At 42.1% G+C, this 10,803-nt stretch overlaps 1 protein-coding gene across 13 annotated transcripts in view; it reads right to left on the bottom strand.

The window, feature by feature from the left end:
* Positions 1 to 3,466: 3,466 nt before the first annotated feature.
* LOC144325956 (synaptonemal complex central element protein 3-like) overlaps positions 3,467 to 10,803 on the bottom strand; it is a 258,614-nt gene continuing 251,277 nt past the window's right edge. For 4 of the 13 annotated variants that reach the window (XM_077921193.1, XM_077921194.1, XM_077921197.1 and 1 more), the window contains 2 exons: positions 5,620 to 5,728; positions 3,467 to 3,734 (listed from right to left, as the gene is read on the bottom strand). In XM_077921193.1, coding sequence (XP_077777319.1) covers positions 3,565 to 3,734; positions 5,620 to 5,728 — 279 coding nt within the window. In that variant the 3' untranslated portion in view covers positions 3,467 to 3,564. The other 9 variants (XM_077921203.1, XM_077921202.1, XM_077921200.1 and 6 more) reach the window with 9 other exon arrangements.

Below are 10,803 nucleotides of genomic sequence, written 5' to 3'. Positions count from 1 at the left end.
TATATCCCTGCAGCAATATGAAGTATGAACGACATGTTTTCATTCTTAAATGCCAATATGCAAGTCTCAGAGAGCAGAAACCTAAGTCAAGCTCACTGCAGGTATGTGTGTATGGGTTACTCAGATGCATGGGTGTGCTGGGTGTGGCCAGGGACACACTATTGTCTTTTATCAGCTGTAGTAGAGCACTATGGTATGTTGAGCTTCAGACATGGTCTGAAGCTCAACATCAAAAAAACGAAGATCATGGCCACTGGTCCATGTGCTGAGCAAAGGCGAGTCCCCAGGCAACGCGGCTGATTTGATCGGCACAAGGCATGCAAGCTCCACCCCCCAGTCGTTCTTTGAGTCGTGAGCAACGCAGCCAAGCAACACAGTTGGAGCCTCCCTTCTCCCTGGCCGGCAGGGAGGGAGGGAGAGGAGCTGCTTCCTTTGAAACCCGGGAAATTGAAGGGACATCATCAATAAGGGACAGCAGCGGGACACAGCGCTGGGATAAGGGACTTTCCCGCCAAATAAGGGACAGTTGACAGCTATGCTGTGGAGGCCAATTCTGGATCCACACGTCCTTCCACAGTGGGGACATAGGTTTCCAGGCTAATTGCTCCAACTGTCTAGGGGCTCCACAATGGATTTGTGAAGAGTTACTCCTTAGCCTTTTCTTCTCCTGAAGCTATCCCGCAAGTCAGCAACAGTTTGGAGTCAGAGTTTCCCTTCTCCTAGATGGGCTGCCTTCGCAAGGTTGACAAGCTGGAGGGACATGGCAGCTCAGGCACCCTGCAAGCCCAATGCCATTCATGGGGACGCCCTTTTACATCCTTCTCAATCGCAGGAGGGGGGCTGGAAGGGACACAGCAGCTCAGGTGCACTGCAAACCCAGCCCCATGCTGCTTTTGCAAGCGGCACGCTGGTGTATCAGGGTGCCTGGGTTTGCGCGCCACCTTGGGCTACGGTGTGTTGCTCTCAAAGTGCCACCCAGGGCAATCCGCCCCCTGCGCACCCCATTAGCTACACCACTGGTTGAGAGAAAATTATTTTCTCAAGGCCACACAGAATGGTCAAGAAGGCTGTGTACCCAAAGCCTTCTGGCAAAATATCACACGGTCTCTCTACAGGGATGCAATTGTCAAGCTTAACTTGCCACAGAGATGTGCAGTATACCAGATGAAACCATGTCTAATTTCTAACCATTGGTTTTCAGTTTGAAAAGGGGAGACATAAACTGTCCATTAATGTACCTGTTGATAGCGTTAATAAAATTCCATTTATCTCGCAGGCTAAGCCTTTAGATTCTGCTGCAGACTCTAATGTCACTTCTTCTCAGTCATACATATTCTAGTTACCTGCTTCATAATGTTGCAGTCCATGATAAAATGATTTATTAGGTGAAATGGTAGCTGATTGGTTTTAACCCCTTCAAGCTGAAACTGCACCCAAGCATCAGAAATCAGTCTGTCATTTTGAAATAGATGTTATAGCCTATGAAGTCATTTGGACGCCCAACTCTCCCATTATTTCTGCAAATCCTCATTAGAAAATGCTGGATGAAATATAGTTGGTATTAAAGAGGAATATAGGGAATACAGGGCAAACAAATGTGTTTGCTGATATTTACATGTCATAACAAGCACACTGTATAAAGAGATTTCATATTATTTGTAATGCTTTGGGGAATGAGTTTAAGAAAAGGCAGACTCTTAACGATACTTCAGTGTCTGCCAATTCAACGTCAATCCATGTCTTATCTGTTTTCTAAATAATACAAATTAGCCACCTGATTTGGATTGCCTAATTATATTTGAATAAATATGGAATATTCCACCACACTTGTATTTTTCTGTAAGATGGTAAAAGCAATTAAGGGGTTTCATTAAAAAATAAATTTATGAACAGCATTTTGCCACTTATTCAGAATACCGTATGATAGGGTAAGAAATTGGGAAGTTTTGGAAAAATTGATCACAATAGCCCTCAAGCTTTCCAACATATGTTTTGGTTTGTGGGGATGGAAATTGCAACTGCATATGCTTTGAGAATTTTTCCTAAGAAAAGAAAATGGGCTTTTAGTATTAAGCTATATTCTTATAGGAACTATGGTACATGCTGATGGTTAAATGGTATGTAAAATTGGATATGAATATGTATTAAAGCTTAGAAAATAATTCTAACCCTTAATGTTCTGAGCAGTTCTCGTTTGCTATTTCTCCTACCCCAGCCATCCATGTGCAACGGCGCAGCAGTACATTACATGCATATGTGTGTAATGGAATGTCAATACCATTCTTTTAAAAATAAAACAGCTTTGGGATGGGGTAGTTTTGACCAAAGAAATTAAACTTTTCCCTGCTCAGTTTTCCCTCTTAATATCCCTCCCATTCCCAGCCAGATAAATTAAATATCCCCTCTTCCAAACTAGTTACCTCACATGGCTGTCTACGTATTCCAAACACATAATCTTAAAGCTTCACGAAGAGAGAGAACTGCCTATTATATGTACCCCTGAGGTGATTAAAGCAGCAAACATTATCTCATTTTGTCTACTTAATGTAACATAGTAGTTGGAATGGGAGTACCTGTGTTCAATTCCAAACCTAGCCACCAAGTTCACTAGATCCCTTATGGTCTTTCACATGCTGAGGTATAAAATGCCTTTGAGCTTCTAATGCTATTTATGTTAACATGTTATATTTGTTCACGCAAGAAAGAAGGGAGAGAAACAGCATTTGCAATATGAATGAGTGTTTTTACACGAGCGTTACAGGTGGGGCATGTGCTCAGGAGAGATGCACATAATAAGTATGCAACAGCAGCCTTAATGCTTACATACAACTCTTAAAGTCTCTTCATTACTAGATACTATTCAAAGAGAGCTGGCTTCTATTAGTTTAATAACAGGCACATGCCATCACCATTCATCTCCAAACGCTGCGTTAGAAAGATACTTAGTTTGGAGAACTCTAGAATATTGTCCTTTGGGGAATTCCTACCTACTTCCCCTGTTTGTTTGGCTATATCCCTAAAAACAAATATTTTCAGGAAATAAAACCTGTTCATTAGCAGAAAGCTGGGACTTGCTTTCCTGGAGCTGATCTTATTTGTGCATGAGTGACATCTGGTGGTCAAGTAGAAGCTATTCCCACTTTCTTCCTCATTTGTGAATTACGGCATCAATCACGTGCACATGTGATTAGCAGTGATTTCTGTGAACTCAGAGGTCTTGCTTTTGTGTAAATATGTATAAGATCAAGCCATCAATCTCCCTCCCCCAAGCTGTTGCAGCTTCTCTTCTCTCTCACTCCCGGGGGCATTAATTTTATAGGACAATATAACAAACCAAACTGAGAGTAGACCATACTTTCAGTGGTTGATACAGTGGTGGAAATACCGTATATGTGAATGGACAAATGAAAGCACCAATACGTTTTCACTCATATGGAAAATTTGATATAGAAACACACCAGACATATATCTTTAAAATGAATTTTAAAATAACCGCTGAACCAAGTGATTGGTCAAGATCAACTCTTCCAAGGCTTGTATTTCCACCGGGAGTTTAGAAGCCATTCATTCTTGCTTTTGTTCAGCACCCTTAGTTTCCTTCAACATTTCTTGCCAGTTCTTCTCCATTTCTTCCTTACAGGTGAGAAAAGCATCTTCCAGTCGCCTCATAGAGTTGGCCAAGTCTGGGTTAGCACGCATCACCACCATATCATAAGCCATCCATGTAGCCTGCACTGGGACAGAGTGCAAAATGCAGAGTCACTAATTTGATGAGATTTGTTGCAGTGGCATGGATGAGAAGGAAAAGATGAAACTGATAACAAAACGGAAGAGTTGCCAGCTCTGAGACTAAATGCCTCTTCAAATACACTTTTAAGTTTCAAACCAGTGCTGCACTCACTGCAATAACTAACTAGTTTACTCATTGACAGCTTTCCACAACATCATTGACCCTCAGGGAAGAGTGACATCCTGCTTCTGGGTGTACAGATCTGTGGGGTGGGGCCACTCATCCAACACTTGCATTAGAAAAGCAATAGAATATCTCCCCCCAAAAAATGTGCACAGGGAATTATTAAAACAAATCAGCAAGGTTTCCAAAATCAGATTGCAATGATAGCAAAAGTGGAGCAGCTGTCCTTCCCCCTGCCCACAAAAAAATATAGATTTATGAAGATCCTCCCAGATGGCGGGAGGTTGGCTCTATTTGCATCTTAACCCCCCACAAGACACACTTTTCATCACCCCTACCCACCAGTGCAGCAAATCTCAGCCAAGTTTGAGAATCGCTGTTATTGGGCACATTCAGCAATTTAAATGTTATTTTTCAAGTTAACTAGACCATGGTGGCAGAACAATCTAATGCTATTTATGACAGCTAGCTTGCCGTTTTTATCCAATCTGACTGAGAATAGGTTTTTTTAAGAAGTATGTACTAATTAGTGGAAATGTTTGAATGAATCTGTAATAGAACTCCTGCAAATATTGTCTCACATCAAAACCTAGATTAAGTTCTGAGGCATTGTTTAATTATCCAAGAGGCTCGATCAGTATTTGACTTTCTTTGTGCCATTGCAATCCTCTCTGCAAAGATTCCAGGTTTTTTTTTTTTTAAAAAAAAGAATCCATTTGAAGTCTATAGTAGTTTGACAACCTGTCCTTGAACTGGAAAACATCTTTAGAAAGTAACCTGAGAGAAGAGAAGTGGTGGGTAAGATTTAAATCCTCTCCCCACCCATTTCATGTTTGAAACCCACCCTCACACTGCTGTTCTCCCTGCAGGCTCAAATCTATGTTCACAAAAATCAAAGTGCAATTTAGCTCTAATTCATTATATTCTACCAGGAAAATCTTTCTTGTCATATTTGACAGGATACTGTAAAAACAAGAAATTCTGTCCATTGGTTATTCTTATAATTAGGAACTCAGCATTCAAAAGAATGGTAGCATCTTGAAAGGGATAATTGTTACGTTGGGGTTTTGTTATTGTCTGTTCCATGAGACCTGAAAAATCAATGCTTTGTGGAAAGAAATAGAGAGCATACTTAAAGGTGCTTAAATTAGCAGTTTTTCTAATGAATAGTACTTATACAGTAGCAACTGTATAAGTAATCTACAGTTTCTATGGACATATGCACAAGCAGTTTAGCATGTTCCTGTCCTGTCCTGTCCAGCGCTTGCCAACCTAGCAGTTAGAAAACACCCCCGGGTGCAAGTAGATAAATAGGGACCGCTTACTAGTGGGGAGGTAAACGGCGTTTCCGTGTGCGGCTCTGGCTCGCCAGAGTAGCTTCATCACGCTGGCCACGTGACCCGGAAGTGTCTGCGGACAGCGCTGGCTCCCGGCCTATAGAGTGAGATGGGCGCACAACCCTAGAGTCTGGCAAGACTGGCCCGTACGGGCAGGGGTACCTTTACCGTCCTGACACTACAGAACTTATTCAGCTCTTAATTGCATGTATTGATTAGTTATACTCAGATGTGGATGAGCATCAGACCCTCACATCAGATTTAATGGATCCTGGATGAGCATTGTAATCTGCACACTAATTTCTCCCTTGGTGGCTCAGGGGGATATAATTAGCAACACATAAATCCTCTGCAGGAATAGCACCACACCTGATAGTTTTTCCATGTCTTCCAGGAGCTTCTCTAAATCCCTGTTCAGATCCTCAAGCATTTTTACCATGTTGTCGTAATTTCTTTCACAGGGTTCACATTTGGCCATCTAACAGGGAAGAAGGAAGCGATGAGTGGCAGTACAACTTTGTGAAACCGAAGTTTAAAGCACACAGAATGTTCTTACACTCTTTTAATAACTGTATAGAAGAGCATGTTTTGTATATTTTAAGCATTTCTACCCTGATCTTCAGGCAAAGTGTCCCAGAGCATTATTGTAGGTTAAGGCCAGTAAGAACAGTAAGTAGACAGTCCCAGCCCACAGGCTTCAACAGGGAGTAGGAAAACAAGCAAACTCAGGCACCAGTTCTCACCGTGGTTGATAACAGGGTGCCATTATTATTATTATTATTATTATTATTATTATTATTATTATTATTATTATTTATATGCCACTCTATACCCAGGGGTCTCAGACTAGACCAGATGAGCTCATCTTTTGTTCTTAAAAGTGACAATTTCTTATGATGAACATTGCACATCAAAAGAGTTGAGGGTGAGGAGGAACTCAATGGAGCTGGTCTATGGATTGGGCCCAGTAGTTCCACCCCCCTGCAGAAGCCAGAGTACAGTAATGTGTACAACGAACCTGCAGGATCCTTCCCATTGTTGTTGTGACTGAGTAAACACTTTATACAACTGGACCAAAATCAGAAAATTGTAATTTTCACCCTTGTCCCCCAAAAGACTGCAAAACACCCCAATGAATTTTGGATAAATGGATATAAAATATTGAATACGGGGGGGGGGGCAAAGCTGCAAGTATGTTTAGAGAAAATGAACTTAAATGATTAATTCAATACTTCTGAAAATCAGAGCACTTCTTATGTGTCAAAGTAAAGATCGAAACACTTCTAACACTTCAGATTGCAAAATTATACCTCTTGACAGCTGTGCAATAGTGGGCACATGGGAAAAGAAAACCTCAATTACCACAGTAAATGTAGAATAAAATCAAATAAGTATATTAGTCACAAGCAAACAAACAAGCATCCCTAGTAAGTAGTCCCCAAGTGCCAAAGAGAATATATTTTAAGTGCATACTTGAAATTTTGGCTACAATACCAATTAGGTACCCTAGCTTAAACAATAAATTCATCTATCAGGGCTGAAAAAGATGGATGCTAAATCACTTTGAAGAAGATGATGCTGACAATAATTTAAATGCTTAACTTCAGAAACTCCAGATATCAAACTGTTTTTGTTTTATACTATGCTTGTGGAAGTGAAATCTTGCCAAAAATAGGCAGAGAGGTGGCAGAGAGCCATTGTTGGATTGGGGCCAGGGAATTATGGCCATCCAAAACAAAAGCTGAAAAGCTGAAAGTTTCATGGTAGATTCAAAAGGTTCCTCATAAAAGCTCTAATGTACAAATAAGGGATCTCTGCAAGAACAGCGGGTTCTAGAGAAAACTTTCCTTTTGGAAACACTTCCGAGGGAAGATGACCAGAGAGGGAACCATATTACATAACGCATTCGCAATACTCTACAAAAAACCTGAATGATCCCATCTTTAAAACCATAGGATTGATTTTGTTTAGTATTGTGAAAGGGCAAGATATGAATATTTGAAATGAAATAATAAATACAGCTGTGTCTTGTATCACAGTTAGAGAGCATACCGTATTTTTCGCTCTATAAGATGCACCAGACCACAAGACGCACCTGTTTTTTGGAGGAGGAAAACAAGAAAAAAAATATTCTGAATCTTAGAAGCCAGAACAGCAAGAGGGATCGCTGTGCAGCGAAAGCAGCGATCCCTCTTGCTGTTCTGGCTTCTGGGATAGCTGCGCAGCCTGCATTCGCTCCATAAGACGCACACACATTTCCCTTACTTTTTAGGAGGGGAAAAGTGAGTCTTATAGAGCAAAAATATGTTAGGTTTCAGAAACTGAGCGATCATTCAAGGAGTCCATGGCTTGAACTTCAGCTGTGATCTCGCTATGGGACTTTGGATGTGCCACTTTCCACTTCATCTCCTGCATCTATAATACAGGGATAAATATACTTGCCCTCCAGGATTTTTTTTTAAGGACTGGGAAAATTGTGGAGTGCTTTGAACACTCTAAAAAGTGCTTCCCAACAGCCAATTTCCGTTGTCTTTTGCACAGTCAGTATTGCATCTGCTAAAACTACCAACCGTTCTCTCCCTAAGCCCCTTTCTCCACTCCGGCCCTTCATCCCATCCCATAATTACACTTCCGAATTGGTACAGTATTTTTAAGGGTTCATCCTATTATTTTTGAATTGTTATATTTCAATGCTGTTCATCTGGCATGTTGTACTCCACTTTGAGCACGGTTCTGTGGGAAAGTGGCATACAAGTACACTCGATGACAATGATATAAATTCAGATAATGATAATTATTATTATTGAAAGACTAGCCAGGGGAGATGGAGGTATATTAGCTTTACAATTTAATATTCCACACATTTATCATATAAAAGAAAAATAATTAAAGAATCCAAATATCCCCCCCTCCCATTTATGACTTCTCTCAACTTCCCCTTCCGGTTCTTTGAATATTTGCTACTTCTGCTTAATTTCCAAGTTGTTATTTCTTAACTTTTACCTTTGTTTTCTTAATTGCAAGTGTTTACTCAAACCCTATTAATGAGTCCAGTTCTTTACGACGTTTTGATAAATACAGCATGAACGGTTCCCAGTCTTTTTAAAGTCTCTATTGTCATTGTCTCTAAGCGCCCCCCCACCCTTGATATGTATTTTATTTCCAATAATAATAATAATAATAATAATAATAATAATAATAATAATAATATATTATTTATACCCTGCCCATCTGGCTGAGTTGCCCCAGCCACTCCCAATCAAGTGTTAAAAACAATGCAGCATTAAATAGTAAAAACTTCCCTAAACAGGGCTGCCTTCAGATGTCTTTCAAAAAGAAGATAGCTGCTTATTTCCTATAATAATAATTTAATTTCCATAAAAAATTATACACCGCTTGATTCAAAAAAGCAAAAAAAACACCTCAAAGCGTTTTACACTGCTTTTTATAGAGGAAATACATTCTTGGGCGCAGCTGGGCCTGGTCAGGAGCAACCAGACCTTATCCCTGTGGGGTGTGCTTTCCCACCTCAGCATACCATATTATTATTATTATTATTATTATTATTATTAAAATTAAAATTGATATACCACCCCAATATCACAGGGCCTGGTTTACCAGTACCACAGAGGAGAGGAGAGGGAAGCCTCAGCAGCGTCTTATATTTTATGTCCCCTCACGTTTAGCCAGGCCTCCATCGCCCGAGGCCCAGAGGCCAGCCACACCAAACCAGGCCTTTTCTGTGGTGGCTCCATTTGTGGGCTGCTCTCCCCAGGGAGGCTCGCCTGGCGCCTTCACAAACATATATTTCAGCTTCTCTCCAACCAGGCCTTGGGCTAACTGACCAAGCTGCCTTTGGTTTCTTTTTATGGTTTATTTTGTCTTCTCTTTTTGTACTTTTCTGCTGCCCACCGGCCTGGGATCTTCGGGGAAAATGTAATTAATTGCTCAATTAATCGCCCCAGCACGGGAGATGCAAATTAGTAACCCGTCCTATTTTCCCCTACTTCACAATGCGCAACTGGACAACCAACACACACAGTCCCTTTCCTTTCTCCTCATCCTTCTTTCGATGGCCCTCTCTCTTTCCCCAAGGCCCTGGCCCTTTTCCTCTCTCCCTTCATCCGACCCCACCAGGCCGCATCCCCCCACTTTCCTACCTTCCCCCTCCAGCAGACAGCTACACAAACCTGGGCACAGCTCAGCCGCCACTGGCCCTTCTCCCTTCCAGCCAATCCCAAGGCCTAGCGCTGCCCGGTTAGAATGGGTGTGGGCGGGTGCAGGGAAGGCCTAGCAAGGGGCTGTGGGCAGGAGCCGTTTTAATATGGTCTTTTAAAAATAAAAATGAATATCAGCAACCTCAGATATGCAGAGGACACAACCTTGATGGCAGAAAGTGAGGAGGAATTAAAGAACCTTTTAATGAGGGTGAAAGAGGAGAGCGCAAAATATGGTCTGAAGCTCAACATCAAAAAAACGAAGATCATGGCCACTGGTCCCATCACCTCCTGGCAAATAGAAGGGGAAGAAATGGAGGCAGTGAGAGATTTTACTTTCTTGGGCTCCATGATCACTGCAGATGGTGACAGCAGCCACGAAATTAAAAGACGCCTGCTTCTGGGGAGAAAAGCAATGACAAACCTAGACAGCATCCAAAAAAGCAGAGACATCACCTTGTCAACAAAGGTCCGTATAGTAAAAGCTATGGTTTTCCTAGTAGTGATGTCTGGAAGTGAGAGCTGGACCATAAAGAAGGCTGATCGCCGAAGAATGGATGCTTTTGAATTCTGGTGCTGGAGGAGACTCTTGAGAGTCCCATGGACTGCAAGAAGATCCAACCTCTCCATTCTGAAGGAAATCAGCCCTGAGTGCTCACTGGAAGGACAGATCATGAATCTGAGGCTCCAAGACTTTGGCCACCTCACGAGAAGAGAAGACTCCCTGGAGAAGACCCTGATGTTGGGAAAGATGGAGGGCACAAGGAGAAGGGGGCGACAGAGAACGAGATGGTTGGACAGTGTTCTCGAAGCTACCAGCATGAGTTTGACCAAACTGCGGGAGGCAGTGGAAGACAGAAGTGCCTGGCGTGCTCTGGTCCAGGGGGTCACAACGAGTCGGACACCACTAAACGACTAAACAACAACAACAATGGTAATTTGGGGGAGAGGCGAGCAACTAGCCTGGCAGGCACTCATGGCAGCACCCTGGGAACTTCGGGGGGCCAGCAGATTCACAGGTCATTTGCAACTCTCTTTTTTTATTTTGAAACAGGTGTGTGGCATTGTGTTGCACAGTAGCTGTTAGATGGCTTTCCATGAGAAGGAAGGCTCCTCCATCAGATGTAATCTGGGGACAACCATTCCATCAATCTGCAGCAGAGGAAGAAACCTAGGAAGCAAGGCCACCCCAGCCCTTCAAGCGTCTCCTCTCTGTCAACTGTTTCTGTTTCTGTTCCTCGCATTCATTAACTATAATAATATTGTTACACGCCAACCCAGTCTCCGCAGCGGTGTGAGAATCAAGGGATACTAAGCACGCTTCCCAGGGTATGTG

This window comes from Podarcis muralis, chromosome 17, assembly GCF_964188315.1.
Source record: "Podarcis muralis chromosome 17, rPodMur119.hap1.1, whole genome shotgun sequence".
In the NCBI taxonomy this organism is placed as follows: domain Eukaryota; kingdom Metazoa; phylum Chordata; class Lepidosauria; order Squamata; family Lacertidae; genus Podarcis; species Podarcis muralis.
The sequence above is the reverse complement of the archived record's forward strand: the minus strand, read 5'-3'. Positions and strand labels throughout refer to the sequence as shown.